At 39.8% G+C, this 16,586-nt stretch overlaps 2 protein-coding genes across 12 annotated transcripts in view; one reads left to right on the top strand and one right to left on the bottom strand.

Annotated features, from left to right (window-relative positions):
* SAMD3 (sterile alpha motif domain containing 3) overlaps positions 1-7,086 on the top strand; it is a 59,288-nt gene extending 52,202 nt beyond the window's left edge. For both annotated transcript variants that reach the window (XM_047734108.1, XM_047734109.1), the window contains 4 exons: positions 479-679; positions 5,638-5,809; positions 6,324-6,406; positions 6,636-7,086. In XM_047734108.1, coding sequence (XP_047590064.1) covers positions 479-679; positions 5,638-5,809; positions 6,324-6,406; positions 6,636-6,920 — 741 coding nt within the window. In that variant the 3' untranslated portion in view covers positions 6,921-7,086. The remainder of the gene's footprint in view (positions 1-478; positions 680-5,637; positions 5,810-6,323; positions 6,407-6,635) is intronic.
* Positions 7,087-10,801: 3,715 nt separating this feature from the next.
* L3MBTL3 (L3MBTL histone methyl-lysine binding protein 3) overlaps positions 10,802-16,586 on the bottom strand; it is a 111,661-nt gene continuing 105,876 nt past the window's right edge. For all 10 annotated transcript variants that reach the window (XM_047734098.1, XM_047734101.1, XM_047734102.1 and 7 more), the window contains 2 exons: positions 16,305-16,367; positions 10,802-11,049 (listed from right to left, as the gene is read on the bottom strand). In XM_047734098.1, coding sequence (XP_047590054.1) covers positions 10,906-11,049; positions 16,305-16,367 — 207 coding nt within the window. In that variant the 3' untranslated portion in view covers positions 10,802-10,905. The remainder of the gene's footprint in view (positions 11,050-16,304; positions 16,368-16,586) is intronic.

Here is a 16,586-nt window from a genome sequence, read left to right as displayed (position 1 = left end):
TCAGTGTTACAAAATACCCAGTTATTATTTTGAATTTTGATTTTATGGCATAGTAGTGCAGTTATAAAAAGGCATTTAAGAAGGAAAAATACAAACAGTAGCAATAACAAAACCTTAATTTAAAACCTCTTTATCTCTTTTAATATTTAAATGAGCAGAAATAAAAAAACATTCCTGTTAAGTGTGAACCTTGTAGATAATCTAGGTTTCTACTAAAAGGGTATATAGAAAATGAAGTAACTCTTACATCTGTCAAGAGAACAGACTGTAAGTAATGATAGTAAGTAATGAACTATCTGATTTGCTAAAGACTGTCCATTTGTTACCCACAGTCAAGGCCAAGTGTAATTACACGTGGTAACCCTCACCTTAGGAGTCCATTACAAGTGCAATAACAGCCTATGATTCAAGTTTTCACGAAGTGTTAAACTGCCACTTGAAAGATGAAACATATTGATATTTCGAAAATATTTTGCAGGAAGAAACTGTTTGCTTAGATTCTGAGACAGATGGACATATTAACTGGTTCCAGCAAGAATATATGAAAACAGAAAAGAACTGGAAAGAAATTGATAAGAGGATGAGTCAGACTTTGGAAATAAGAAGAAAGTTGATTGGCAGCAGAACACCTCTGAAGGACGTTCTTAAAATGTTTCCTTTCCTGAAGTGCCCTTATCAGGTATCTTTATTTGCTTATAATATTCTCTAATTTTAATGTCCAAATTGATTTTTTTTCTTTTCTTTTGGAGTATAACAGCACTGTGTAGCAAATGGTGGGTGTGAATCTCAGTAGGGTGTGTGAGACTCCACAGGCTATAACTGGGACCATTTGGTAAGAATTTCTGGAAGCATATTCTAATAACATACATACACTGCCTGCCTTCAGATTTAAAGATTTCCCTGTCATTGAACATACTGGGGAGGCTGGAGGGACCACTACTTAGGGGAGTTTTGACAGTGTGAAACATTTTCCCTTTGCATACATTTAGACAATCAAGATAGTTTTCTAAGGAACTGTTAGTCTGCAGCATTACCCAAAATCTTTTTCCTTTATGATCCCAAATAACTTTATAAAGTGGAATATATGAAATTTAACAAATAAATCAAATACCCTTCCATTTAGTTTACTTACAGGGGCCTTTAAATGGTCCTATCACAAATCTTAGTGTAATGTTAGCTGAGTACATAATGAAACATTCATTGAAGTTTTTACCTGGGAACACATTTCATGGAAGAATTCTGTGGGCGCAATCAACTGTTTTGAAAATAAAAGTTATCCATGTTATTCTTCCTCCACAAAATGAAAAAGAACTTGCCTGCATATTTTATTTTCATAATCATGCCTATAGCAAACATCTGAGTGCTTACTACATAGGGGGCGTATTTTCGGTATCTGTTTGTCTCTCAGCAACACTACCTTAGTTATTAGTTGTTTTCTCTTCATCTTTGGGTTGCTAGGAAGAGTAATAGCCAGGAGGCTTTGGCTATTTCAAGAGTACGCCAGATTGACACACTTAACAATATATTGTTTTAAAGCAAAACCTTGTCAAACTGACAGCCCATAAACTCCGTAAGTGTAAGGAGCATATTTTAAACATGTTAGTAGTTCTCCAAGTGCCTTGCAGAATATTGTGCGTGCAATACAAATGAAATATTGATTTTTTTTTTTTTTTTGAATGCTGAATGAGTTAGTGAACAGTGGGTGTCTTTGTCTGGACTGCTGTAACGAAAATATCATGGACTGGGTGGTTTATAAACAACAGAAATTTATTTCTCAATAATTATGGGGTTGGGGTAGTCCAAGATCAAGACACTGGCGGGTCTGGTGTCTGACAGTCTGCTTTCTGTTTCATGAACAGCGCTCTCTAGCTCTCATTTCACATGGCTGAAGGGGCAGTGTAGCTATCTTGGGACTATTTTATAAAGGCAGGAATCCCATTTGTGAAGGTTCCACCTTCATAACCCGTCCCCTCTCAAAGGCCCCACGTCTTCATTCCATCACATCGAGCATTAGGTTTAACATATGAATTCTGGGGGGACATAAACATTCAGCCCACAGCAGTTGGTGAGACTGTCTGGACACCAACGCTGCAGCCTTAGGAGGTTTTCATGGGCGTGTGGCCTGCACAGGTTTAGTGATTCAAAGAGATAAGCTATGGTTCAGCAGCCTTTCAAAGAATGATAGATGAGAATGAATCAGAGTCGGGGGCGAATCAGGTTTTAGACCTAAGACTGGGTGTCTCGTGCTTTGTCTTAGGTCTCTTTTTTTCCCCATTCCCTCAGGCATTTCACTCTTTATATCCAAAATATAGATTGGGATATGGTTTTTGTAATGACTGTGTTACTGAATGAATAAAGTTGTCTGTCTATTGTTTTAAACAAAAGAGTTGAACGTTTCCGCTTTCTTCAGAAGTGCTTGTCTAGGCCTTAGCCAGCCAGCTGGGATTCACAATATTTATAAAACCCTTGTTGTGCTTCCTAAAATAAGAGCAAGCTCGACCTTACTTACAAACACCCAGCTAACAAACAATCCCTAGAGCAGGACAGCTGCCCCTGCTCCAAACTACTCCCACCACTTGTTGCTACTACCAATGTGAAGCCCTGTGAGCCTAGGGAGCTTGTGCGCACAGGTGTGGCGGAAGAGAAGCAGCCAGCATGGGACATTGGACTGGAGAGTTTACATGGATCCTTCATCACCACCTGCATTCATCACCCTCCTCCCCTCAAAACACATTCTTTGAACAGAAAATCGGAATGATATTTAGGAACAAAGATTTTAGCCCTAGGTATACTCATAGCTACAGAGGTATTATTGCTCTACAATTTCTCACAGAACAAAGCCAGGATATATACCTTTGCATAGGTGTATATGTGTGCACGCACACACACACACACACACACACACACACACACACACACACACAAAATCTATATCTGTTCATATATCCATATAGCCATGAGGTTGCATTTATACCTTCAAGTCCAACCCAAACCAGAGGGCTTATTCTAATTGACTCCTTCTCCATACTTTCTGACTATCTTTAACAGCACCCACTGGCACCCATTATCCTCAATGTATTTACTTATTTGTGTCACCTTCCCCAAACCTCATTCAGCCAAACTCCTGGTCATGAATGATCAGCCACAGAAAAGCTCCTTTCTCCACACTCCATGTTTTGTCTCACAGGTTACTAATCTTAATCCTCTTTTTTTTTCTTGTTATTCAGAATAATTTCTATTGCTCTATCTTCAAGTTCATGAAACTTTTCTTTTCCCATATGCATTTCCCTATTTGGTGATGTTTTCATTTCAGTAAATGTTATTTTCAAATTGATTTTTTACATATATATGTATATACCCCATTTCTCTGTTGAGATGCCCCACAGTGATGATACATGGAGTTCACTGGACTTACCATGTTCCCTACTAACCTCGATTAGTGGTCCACTGAAGGTTGCCTAATAAGAGAGCCACCATGCCTTTATGGGAATGTGCATTCCAGTTTTCTGATAACTACTTTTGGACCTAGTCTTTGGGCAACTGATGATCTACCAAAATGTTCAAGAAATGATGAGACCACATGGGTAGTATGTAACTCTTCTTTACAGAGTTTTAGGGAAAGCGATGAGTACTTTGATTCCTACCAGTGTGAGTGGTGATGAATTGTCTTATAAAGCCACTCTTAAAAAAAAAAAGTGGGGCACCTGGGTGGCTCAGTGGGTTAAAGCCTCTGCCTTCAGCTCAGGTCATGATGCCAGGGTCCTGGGATCGAGCCCCACATCGGGCTCTCTGCTCAGCGGGGAGCCTGCTTCCCTTCCTCTCTCTCTGCCTGTCTCTCTGCCTACTTGTGATCTTGGTCTGTCAAATAAATAAATAAAAATCTTAAAAAAAAAAAAGTGGGGAGAAAGGCAAGGGAAACAAAGGCAAAAATGAACTATTGGGACTTCATCAAGATAAAAAGGTTTTGCACAGCAAAGGAAAGTTGACAAAACCAAAAAACAACTGACAGAATGAGAGAGGATCTTTGCAAATGACATATCAGATAAAGGGCTAGTATCCAAAATCTATAAAGAACTTACCAAACTCAACACCCAAGGAACAAATAACCCATTTAAGAAATGGGCAGAAGACATGAACAGACATTTCTCCAAAGATGTACAAATGGCCAATAGACACATGAATAAGTGCTCCATTTCGCTCAGCATCAGGGAAATAAAAATCAAAACCACAGTGAAAGACCACCTCACTAGTCAGAATGGCTAAAATTAACAAGTCAGGAAATGACAGATGTTGGCAAGGATGTGGAGAAAGGGGAACCCTCTTACACTGTTGGTGGGAATGCATGCTGGTGCAGCCACTCTGGAAAACAGTATGGAGTTTCCTCAAAAAGTTGAAAATAGAGTTATTCTATGATCGAGCAATTGCACTACTGGGTATTTACCCCAAAGATACAAATGTAGTGATCTGAAGGGGCACGTGCACCCCAGTGTTTATAGCAGCAGTGTCCATGATAGCCAAACAATGGAAAGAGCCCAGATGTCCGACAGATGAACAGATAAAGAAGATGTGGTATATACACACACACACACACACACACACACACACACACACACACGGAATACTATGCAGCCATTAAAAATGAAATCTTGCCATTTGCAATGACATGGATGGAACTAGAGGGGATAATGCTTAGCGAAATAAGTCAGTCGGTGAAAGACAATTATCACATGATCTCACTGATAGGTGGAATATAAGAAACAAAACAGGATCACCGGGGAAGAAAGGAAAAATAAAACAAGATGAAAACAGAGAGGGAGACAAACCATAAGAGACTCTTAATCGTAGGAAACAAACTGAGGGTTGCTGGAAGGGAGGGGAGTGGGGGGGATGGAGTAACTGGTAATGGACATTAGGAGGGCATGTGACGTAATGAACACTGGGTATAAGACTGATGAATCATAGACCTGTACCACTGAAACCAATAATACATTATATGTAATTAATTGAATTTAACATTTAAAAATGTTTAATTAAAAAAACAGTGGGGAGGCTCCAGTTGTGGTGGAATTCTCGGACGGGGAGAAATTGGTCAGTGGCAGGAAAAGGTGGTTTTGAGTAAAGGGGTTCCCATACATGTAAACTGGTTTTGCTTTTACTTTGTAATCAGATTGCCTACACCTGTTTCTCATCACTTACTTTTGTCTCTAAAGCTGTCCTCTTTCGAACACTATGGTTAGGTATTTTTAAAATTTTGCTTCCTAAGATCTAACAGTTCTCTTATTTTGCCTCTTGTTGCACACCACCTAAAGAAATATAAGGTCCTAGAATCTTAGCTGGAAGCCGAATAGCCAAAATACGCATATATCGTTGGAACCCTCATTTAGTTGAGTCTGTGCAAAGTTTTAATTCTATGGGTATAGAAGTTTGCTATGTCCATTATTTATCTTATTTATCCTATTCATTTCAGATTTTTCCCCCCTCCTCTGTCTTTAAGTCTTTACTCCTCCACTAAAGCTACTCAGATACCTTGTATAAATTTTAAACTAGCATTCAAAGCTTAATATAAGCCTAAAGAGTTATTTACTTCTTACATTCTATACATTAGCTTTTCTTGTGATTTTTTCTTCTTTTTCCTAGATGTTCAGAGAATTCCAGCTTCTTACGAGAACAGATATTTATAAGAAAATAAAGCACATTTTGGAAACCTATTCAGAAAATATACTGACTTCTTTTTCAGTGATGGACAACCCAATCAATATTGCATTGCAAGAAAAAATGAAACAGCACACAGATGAAGAAATGTTGAAACGTTAGTAAACCTGGGTCTCGGGCAATCTGGTCTCAGTTACCTGGATAATTTGGGATAATTAGAAAAGCTCTCTTTTAGAAATAAGTAATTCAGTGAAACAACATGCAGGATAAAAAAAATTTTCAAATAGGGCAAGTTGAGGTACAGAATTAAAAGTACACTTGATCCTGTAAAATTATATTTAGGGGAACTAGTTAGCTGTTAGTGTCATAATACACATCACGAGGTAAAGCATGCTAAAATCTTCCTAGCTGATGGACAGAGAGTACAGGGCTCTTATCTTCCGGCCATGACCTGGAGGGCAGAACATGAGATCCGGTTTTTATTGGATGGCAATGTTGGTTAAATAGTTGTGAAACACTGATGCAATAAAGCCGGTTTATTCTCTGTAGAAGGAAATGACTAAACAAACAAACAAACAAACAAACAAAAATCCATGTTTAAAGACTGGCTTTTGCTTATAGTTGGCAAAACCTTATTTTCACTTGGACTTTAAGCGTATTTGTTTTGGCAGATCTGAAGATGACAGCCACATGTTTGCTTCTACCAGATGTTTTTGGGGATGATCCCAGCCTTTTTGTCATTGTGAATGAGAAGGTATGCAGTATGACAGTGATCACTGGGTTTGACGTTTCACATCTTCATATGATAATTTATTTGAAAACAGGGTGGTGGTCTCTTTTGAAGTACGGTTTCATCATATTTACAAATATGCTGCACTACGACAAGCTCATTTACTATAATATCAGGGTTAAATTGAGGCACCTTTTATTATTTAGCTATTATCCACATCACAGAGTGGTGAGTCTATTATCTATTATTTCAGGTGCAAGTTTCCACACCCGTGTTAGAAGTCAAGAACCCTTTCAATGTCGATGTCTGCGAATTTTCTTTGTATTTAGAAAAAGAGAAGCTCACAAAGGTAGACGACTGTATTACGGCCTTGGCTGCTCTCATTGCTGCCTTCCATGTATTTGGAGTTGAGTGTCCAAGAAGACTGTCCCAAACCCTCAACTTCCTAGAGACGCTGATTTTTGATATGCACAGTCCGTGTTTTCCTTCTATGAAAGAAAAGGAAAAGGAAGTAGGATTTCAACACCCAGTTGCTTAATGGCATGCCAAATATTGCATCAGAATTAATCTCTGGGACATCTAAAATTTTATAAAAAAAAATTGTTTTGACTTAGCATTATAGTAGAGGTAGGTGTTAGAAAATTGTCTTGTCTCAAAGATGCAAATGAATTTCAGTACCTTCTATCTTTATGCTTAGATACTGAAAATTCTTTGTGAAATTCTGTAATAAAATATTATGTTAAAGAGCTGTTGGAGTTCTAAGAAATTCAATGATCCAAGCTACACTTAAAAAAAAAAAATTATTTATTTTTTCTGAGTGAGAGCGTACACATACACAAGTGGGAGGGGCAGAGGGAGAAGGAAAAAAAATCTCAAGCAGACTCTGCACTGAGTGTGGAGCCCAATGCACGGCTTGATCTCATCACCCTGAGATCCCAAGCTGAGCCAAAACCTTGAGATGGGTGCTTAACTGACTGTATTTCCTAGGTGCCCCCAGAGCTACACTTTCTAGGGTGCTTTAGTTTTTGAAAGACCCTCCACTTCAGATAACTCAAGTCCTTTGATTAGGGTATCACACCTCACACTTGGCCTAATATGCGCACCCTCGGAAGACTCGATACCCAGGAGCTGTACATTTGTGTCCTGTGGGCTGCCTCTTTGGTCTGAATATGGCTTGGAAACATTTTGGTCTTGAATATTTTAAGAAGATGCACATACTCCCCAGTTCTTTTTCCTCCAGCTGACCTGCCTGGTCCCAGGCATTTTGGTTTCCTTCAACCACATTTGTTGAGAACAAAGCCTGCTTCATTCCTGACGGCTCCTCACTGCTAGCTGATCTCGCTGGCCCAGGTTTTGATCGCCTGTGATCTGTGTAGTCTTTCACTGCTTCCCCCACTTGACACACAGTGATGGCCCCGTTCTTGTCTCATATCATCCTACTTTTTAGGTCTGTAATATGGACCTGGTTTTTCCCTCCCAGAGCCTTCTGGGCACCAGTTTCCAGTGTTTGGCTTGGCCCCTTCCTAGACTTGCTCTGTTGCCTATCTCTGAAGTCCAGGTCCTGATGGCCTCATCCACCCAGCTCAGAGTCCCATGCCATCATTCCATTTGTTCTGTTCCTAAAGACGGTACATAAGGAGTCCTTAGGTTTGACAAGACTCAGTGCACTCTTTTCAAGTATTTTATAAGGATACATGACAACATTACAGTTTTGGGGTGCTCCTTGATAATCATCATCACAGTTTCAACAAAACCTATCAGTTTTGACAGAACAGATTGGTTTAGAGACTGAAGAGACTTAAGTGTGCTATACTTCCATCACAATGCCATGAGCATTTTGGGGGTAACGTCATCGATCTTTTAAAAGTTTACAAAGAAAGGGATTCATATGAATTATTGAAAAATATTTATATGACATACATCTCTGGAAATACTCATTCTAATGCCCTTTTCTCTGTAAGTACTATTCTTTTTCTCTGTAAGTACTATTCTTTAAAATGTTTAAGTCAGTGAGCTAGAAAATGCAATATGATCAGCTGCCCACCTCTACAATGACCATTCACTACCTGCTTCAGTGACAATGGACAGGCAGAAGACCAAATCCGTTCCTATCAATTTCACCTGAACTAGTCCCTAATTCCATGATTTCTGTTTCTTCCCTTTCCCCCTCTCTGAACTGTGCCTTTCGTTCCTTACGAACTTCCCTTTATTCCCCCTCCCCCACCACCACTTTTTTAGTTCCATAATCTGTTTTATTCTTCCTCTTCCCAAAGGAATTTACTAAATTCTTACAGATTCCTTTCCTTGGAAGTACTCAGTCTCTGTGGCTAAAGGTCAACGAAAGCCTCTTTGTCCCTATGGGCTGGGGAAGGGAGGGGTAGAGTTGTAGGAACACAGCCATGAGGTTTGACTCTCAACATGGCAGACATGAGCTGACCGTGAGGGCAAATTCACTTAAGCTTTATTGTCTCTTCCCATGGTGCATCCCCAGTGCCCCCAGCACGGCCCTGCCCCTTGGTAAATACTCCTATTGTTGACAAACATAACTCTATTTTCTTTGGAGTTTGAGTCTACCGAATCCAAAATGGCATCCTTTGGTTATATTCCAACCTGCAGACAGGTCCCAGTTGGCTTATACAATGTTTGCAGTTTTTTAAAAATGCGTCTACTTATTTACTCACTTATTTATTGTTGTTCTTTGCATCACCTGGGACACAGCTTGACAATTTTGAATCCTGCAGATTCTTTACATAGCGAGGTAATGCCCAAATCTTTGACATTGCTCCTGCTCTCATTTGCCTGTTTGACAAGCTTTCTAAAAAAAAATCATACATATGTAAAAAAAAGTATCTGCAATTAAGATTTTATTTCATTCATGTCAGATATAACAAGTGCAACTTGAATGTACAAATTCTGAACAGAACATAAAAAGGAAAAAAAAAACCCCGACAACGAAAAACTCATTTAAGCAGATTCATGCAAAGAAATGAAAGGGACATTACAGATGCCATGGCCCTTCTGAATTATGACAAATGCAGAGGACGGCTAGTAGACTCCCAACGGGGGACATCAAAGGAAGTCCTACATCCGAGAAAATGAGGGCAACTAAGGAGAGAGGCGGAACTTGCCCCAGAATTCAGACAGCATGCTACGAACTTACTTGCTACTCTTATAATAGCCCTTGAATAAATGGCCCATCCTAGGAGTAGACATTACATCCAAAGGCTGATAAAATAATTTACCTTTTGTGTTGGAAAGACATTCTTGGAAAAGAAACACTACTGCTAGCTGTTTCTGGGTAATCAAGGGCTTTCATTTAAAGTGCATCTGTACATTTATAAAACTTAGGTGAACCATTCTACAGAGAAAGGAACCTTTCCAAAATGGAGGTTCTTGAATAATTGCTTTGGGAAGTTGCCCCCCTGGATCTGTGAGCATTTGGAAGCTTTATGTTGACCACTGTTGCTCCCTCCCACCCTACCTTTTCAGTAAAATCCATACACTCTCCCTTCAGCCAACCCAAAGAAAACCTTTGGGTCTGGAGGAAGATGATCTGAGACAGAACTCTATATGGATTAGTGTTTCCGTCGACAGAATGACCCCTTCAGCTCTGAAAAGCACAACAGTTACTTCATTGGCAATCAGAGAGAAGCTCGAGATCGTCTCACATATTGTGATCCTTACAAACGCCCCCTCCCCCCAATATAACTGCATATTCCTTTGATACCACTGGACTCTTGTAAATACACAGGGCACCACCATGTATAAGACTGATGCCATTCAAATACATCACCTAATTTATTTATATATTTTATTTTTCAATTCCATTATTTATATACATGTTTTTGGTAATTATAGTAAAGATGCTGGTGAAAAGTAATTTGTTTTAACATTTCATAATGCGTGCAAAAGTAAAAACACTGATTTAAAGTAATTTTTACCACCGTCCAGCCCCAACAAATTATGACAAGCAGTTAGGCAATATCATGACTTGCAAAGTTATACTTAGCATAATGTTGCAATTCGAAATATGGCACAAGATGAATACAGGTAACAGTCCCACTGGCGAACCTCAGCCAGGTTTTGACTAATTTGGTTTCAGTTGAACTTGGATTATATAAAAAGGTTTCTGAAAGTACTGAAAAAGAAACAGTGTGCATGAAAGAGAATTCAACAATGTTTACAAAATGCCAAAAGTTCTTACTCTGACCTCCCCTTTTACCATAAATAATTAACGAAGTCCCCTTTCCCCCACCCCCGAGCCTCAAAAAGATGTACAAAGATAAATTTAGCTCAGTGAACAGAACCAAAGGATGACCGCTGTTAGACAGTACTTGGTTAAAAGCCGAAGGACTTTCATAAGGATTCGTATATATTGTCTCTTGAGGAATATAAATAATCAGATAGTATCGCTGTTCGGAGTTTTGGAGACTTCTCGCGTAGGAGTTATAACTGTCCTTGTGCTTTGAATAAAACATGAGCTTTTAAAGCAGAAAGCTGATGGTATTCCAAATTCCCCATCTTCAAAGTTCATTGTGAGAGTTCTTTTCTGCAGCTTTGAACATCAGGATGGAATTGAAGATTTTGAGAGCAGGGCCCAACTTAATGCTCATAATTTTAACAATGTCTGTTTGGGTCATAAGCAGAAAGGCTTCTCCATCAATTTGCTACAATGGGAAGAAAAGACAAAAAAGATTATGACTCAGTCAGACGTGGTGGTGTGGCAAACAGGTGAAGCTGTGTTATCAGCCGTCTTCTGCACAGCACCGCGAGAACGGCACAGACAGAAGCTCATGCGTGCCGACGTTTACCGATTCATGAAGCTTTCTTATCGACAATAACCAAATGTGGACTGGAAGCAAAGTGAAAACTAAGTCATCTGAAAAATTGGCCTGCAGGAAAATGGGAGACGCCCGTATCTCCCCGTGATGACTCTGACTTAGGCAATGAGTCAAGCAGAATCTGGGAAACTCTGGGGTGCCTTAGATCCAGCTACCATTATGGCAGATTTTCGGATGAGAGAGGAGAATAAGCACACAGTAAGTACACAGCTGTTTGTGGATATAAACAAGGAATTTGGGCAAATGTGTCGGCTGCATGTTAACATTTTTTAAAAATAGCTTTCTGCATTAAAAAAAAAAACACCAGTGATAAATAATATTCATTTTTAGAGTGGCCACAATTACTCTTCACAGACAGAAAAAGAGTAGTAACTAACAAGGGCAATCAACAGTGTAGATGGAAACACACGAGATGAAGGTGGCAAAGGTGGTGTGAAGAACTGCACACTAGGCTGACTGTATTAGGTGCATAACCGTGACCAACATCCTTCCTTGCTCTGAGTCTCTCTGAGAGTAAAACTCTCTGCTTCCACAGAATAGAAAACTCTGAGGTTTAAAGATAAAGCTCTGAAGATGTCTGTTTTAGTGGACAGAACAAAGGAACAGTCTTTTTGTAAAATTGTCAGGTTTGGGGACATTCCACCACCTTAATAAATTGCTTTTCTTTCAGTTTTTCCATTTTACACAGAAAGTTAAAAAAAAAAAAAGTAAGACACACATTTGCTCTTTGCCTCAGAGTACATCGGAAATTTTGACAGCAATGTACTGCTTTGAGGTGACTGCGTCTGTCCCAAGTTCATATGTGGAAGTCCTAACCGCCAATAACCTGAGCACGTGACTTGTTTGGAAACAGGGTTGCTGCAGATGTAGTTGGTTAGGATGAGATCATACTGGAGTATGGTGATCCAAGATGACTGATGTCCTGATAACAAGAGGAAATGTGGATACAGAGACAGACACGTGTAGAGGGAAGATGATGTGAAGACAAAGATAGAACACCATCTAGGAGCCAGGGAGCGGGGCCTGGAACAGAGCCTTTCCTCCGCCTTCAGAAGGAAGCTACCCTGCTAATGCCTTTCCTGCCTTCTTCAGACTTCCAGACTCCAGAACGGGGAGGACAATACGTCTCTACTGTTCAAGTTACTGGTTTATGGTTCTTGGTCATGGCAGCTCTACCTAGCAAACCAATAACTACTCCAAATTCTGCAAACAGTTTACCAAATAAAGGCTGATATAATTTAGTAGCTGTTTAAGATTTTCCTCTTTTCTCTAAAAATACAACAAGCCTGAAAACCCTTTTATTTATTTATTTATTTTTAAAGATTTTATTTATTTATTTGACAGACAGAGATTACAAGTAGGCAGAGAGGCAGTCAGAGAGAGGAGGAAGCAGGCTCCCTGCCGAGCAGAGAGCCCAATTCGGGGCTCGATCCCAGGATCCTGGGATCATGACCTGAGCCGAAGGCAGAGGCTTTAACCCACTGAGCCACCCAGGCGCCCCCTGAAAACCCTTTTAATTGGTAAGAACTAGGGCCATCTTATGCAACTTTGAGTATTAATTATTTGGAAAAAGTTTCTTAATTTTCAGTAAGGAAACATCTTACTGTAATAAACTCGGAAGGAAAGACACTCCAAGGTAATTTTCCAAGTGAAGACAAATTCAGTGGCAGGTACAGGAAACATCCATTGTTTTGGGGGGAACATTTGCTCTGGTCTCACTTGCTTGTGCTATGACAGTCCTCTGATCAATCAAGGCCAAGCAGAGAGTTGGATCTATTAACATTTCCCTCAACCAAGGCAGACCTTAGTAAGATATATGGTCTGAGAGAAGTCTTCTGAGTCATTAATGAAAATGTCAACTAACATCCCAGTTCCCAAGGAGCTCATTACAAAGGTGGAATTGTTTATTATGACCTTGGGCCCTACTGAGCCTCCTTCTGAGATTATATAAGAATTTAACATGACCAATGACTGATGAAAAAAAAGAAACAGAGAAAATGGCAAGGCTGGAATCTGAAAGCTGGGAGTGGGATGAGAAGGTGAAGTTTCGGTAGATTGTTCTGAAGGTTCCACTGGAAAGAAAAAGTCATCCCAAGGCCAGTGGGGCCTGTATATTTCACACATGCTGCTTCAAGGTGTGACCAGACCTACATACCTCCACTGGAAGGAAGTAAACTTAATTGGAGAAAATCCTTTCTAAAAACAGTGATCACTGCACTGTAATACTAGGCTTGTTTCTTGTTTGCTTTTGTAATGTGTATACACTGGTCTGACTCCAGAGGTGAAGTATGTTGCTCCAGGCCCAAAACTACAAAGGAGGTTTTGGAACTCAGGGTGCTCTGGCCTTCCATTTCATTACTATTACTTTGCACCCATGGTTCTTTGCCCAATGTTTTAACTCTGCAAATCACAGTGATATGCTATTTGGATGTCTTCCTCAGAGGGTCAAAGTATGAGTGTGTTCACTCAACAAAAACTTATTAAACATCTATTACATCCCAGACACTCTTCTTGGGGATGCACATGCAGCAGAGAGTAAGAGATACAGGCAAAAATAAGCAAGGAAAGAAGCCAAAACTCCTTGTGAAGTTTACATTCTAGTAGTGGAAGACAGACTGTGAGCAGAAAATATAAGAAATAAGCAAATTAATTAGTAACGAATCAACAGTAATCCATTCTAAAAGGTGATTCATGCTGTGAAGAGGACAGCTCGGTGGGCAGATGACAGGGCAGCAGGGACAGGAATGGATGACTGAGAAGGTGGCATCTGAGCCAAGGGAGTGTGTCACGTGAACATCTGGAGGAAGAACATTCCACACAGGGAAGAGCCAGAACACGCCTGGACAATTATGAGACTGGCAAGGAGGCCAGTGTGTGGGAAACTGTAAGCCAGGGGTGGAGGAGACAGAGGTCAGGAGGTTCTCACTTCGCTCCAGGTCATGAGGTGTCAGACCGCAGACCCTTGTGAGGATTTTTGTTTTTATTCTGATTTACTGCTCAAGGCTAGGAATGGAAGAGGGACATGACTGTGTTCATTTTTAGCAGGGTCCCCTGGCTAGGCTGGGAACAGATCATAGAGGAGCAGAAAGAGAAGGAGGGAGACTACTTAGGAGGTTACAGCATTAATCCAGGTGGGAGATGGTGGTGGCTCAGACCAGAGTGGTTAGTGGTGAAGGCAAAGAAACCCAGAAAGTCAGAATCCCTACCTGTTCTTAAATTATACATAGTAGGATTTTCAACAGATTGGATGTGGAGTGTATACGAGAAAGTGAAGTAAAGCATGGTTCAAGTAACAGCCCATCCTAACCCCTGGACTGTGCTTCTTAGAGATGACTTACTAGACTTTAGATTTACGGTTTACTTCTAGGCCAAAAAACCAGCATCTGCTAACCTTGTGAGATACGATTTTCACAAGAAATTATAGGATGAATGAACAAGGGAATGAATGATTATCTGAGTAACACATGTGGATGGTGGACATTCAGTGTCTCACTCCTCACAAGGAGGACACTGAGGATACTGATGCCTGAGGAACATCTCCAGAGATATTATGCCATGAAGAGAAAATGTATTCAAAGGAGTATCATATTTGAATACGCACTTGAATCTTAAACTAAGTAACAAAGAAAATCCACACAGATTGTCTGCATATGAACAGAGCCAAAAAGAGGATTTACAAAATGGATGTGCTATAAATTTATTCTTAAAAATGTTTCATCATTTTCACAGGTAATAACTACATGACTGTTTTTTCAAAGAAAGAACCACCGCTCCCTGCAGGTGTTTCAATCTGTTTGGGGACTGAAAATTAATGGGTTGTGGTCCACGAAGACACTTAGAATTTAGGAGTTAAGAAGCCCCAAAATCTGAATAACTGTCAATTACAGATCAACTAAAAAGAAGGGAAAAAGTTCTTGAAATAAGAACATAAATCAGAGAAAAAAGGATGTTGAAAAGAAGATGCCCGTATGTTTTAATGGGCACCCACCTAACGCCTAACGATACTTCTTAGTGTAACGACGGTGATGCCCGGTGCTTGCATTCTTAGCTGTCCTGATACCTTTGCAAGGCACTTAATTTAAAGTGTGCTATTCTTAGCTGCTGAGGCTAAACACAGAGGCAAACAAGGCATATATACTTGTAACTGTACACGGCAGATGTGGAGAAAGCCTTCTGAGATTACTTGGTCTTCTTTCCATCCTCCCGTAGCCAAGATGGGACTGATAATTGACTGCTTTCCTTGGAGAAGCTGACTGGCAAGGGGCTTATTTTTAAAAGTCTCAAGTGAGAAGAGTCTCCTGCTGTGCTCAAATAGCATGACTTCTAGGTAGTTAGAGCCTATTTCTTTTTTGTTCTAATGCTCAATATAGGTCATAACATTATTAATCATCTCTTATATTGAAGTTTTGGGCAGGCACATGAAAACGAATAATATAATCTGCCAACTGCAGACTGTAATGAATATCAGTTGTTATAAACATTCCTGAGATAGGTATAAGATCTAAGGGGTTATTTTAGCAATAACAGTAATGCTTATTATAACATTAAATGAATTTAATTTAGGTGTTGTTAAAATGATGTTTGAAAATAAAGGGAACTCATTTCACATTATTAAAAATAAAATGTTGCTTATTTCTCCCTTGCTATAAACTACACAAATGCATGCTATGAAGTTTTCTGTGTGTGTGTGTGTGTGTGTGTGTGTTTAAGTAGGCTCCATGGTGGGCCTGAACCCATGACCCCCAGATCAAGACCTGAGCTGAGATCAAGAGTTGGATACTCAACCGACTCAACTCTGAGCCACCCAGGCACCACCCCCCCTTTTATAAAAAAAATAATGACTCTAGTGCTGTTGCTACAGAGCATCACGAAATGGTACAAACATTTCTGTTTCTTTGTCTTCAAAGACAGTTTTTATACAAATGACTAATACTGCTTTTTAGACAACTCTATACCAATTTGTCAATTTCGACACAGTCCATCTCATTCCTCTTCTGCCAATTCAGAATATCTCACCGTTCACTGCAGTTCAGTGTTCTGATCCCACCAAGTAATAGACTGCAACTCAGCGGAGTACTTACTTCATCTTTGAACACTTTTCCATGTTCTTCACACCCAGGTAAGCTCTGTATGAATTCTGAAACCTGTCAAATATGAGATAAAAATTCCAGTTTAAAAAGAAAGGCAGAATGTAAGTGTTACAGGTTTAAAATATTTCACCTATATGTTTTAGTTGTTTTTCTCAGAACAATTTCTTCTCTTTCAGAAAAAAAGACTAAACCCCACATGCATTCACTGTATCCACACCCCGCCCTGAAGAACACACTGCTTTAACTGGTCCCTGGCAGACAAAGAAAAGAAAA

The sequence above is a fragment of the Lutra lutra genome, chromosome 6 (assembly GCF_902655055.1).
Source record: "Lutra lutra chromosome 6, mLutLut1.2, whole genome shotgun sequence".
NCBI lineage: Eukaryota > Metazoa > Chordata > Mammalia > Carnivora > Mustelidae > Lutra > Lutra lutra.
The sequence above is the reverse complement of the archived record's forward strand: the minus strand, read 5'-3'. Positions and strand labels throughout refer to the sequence as shown.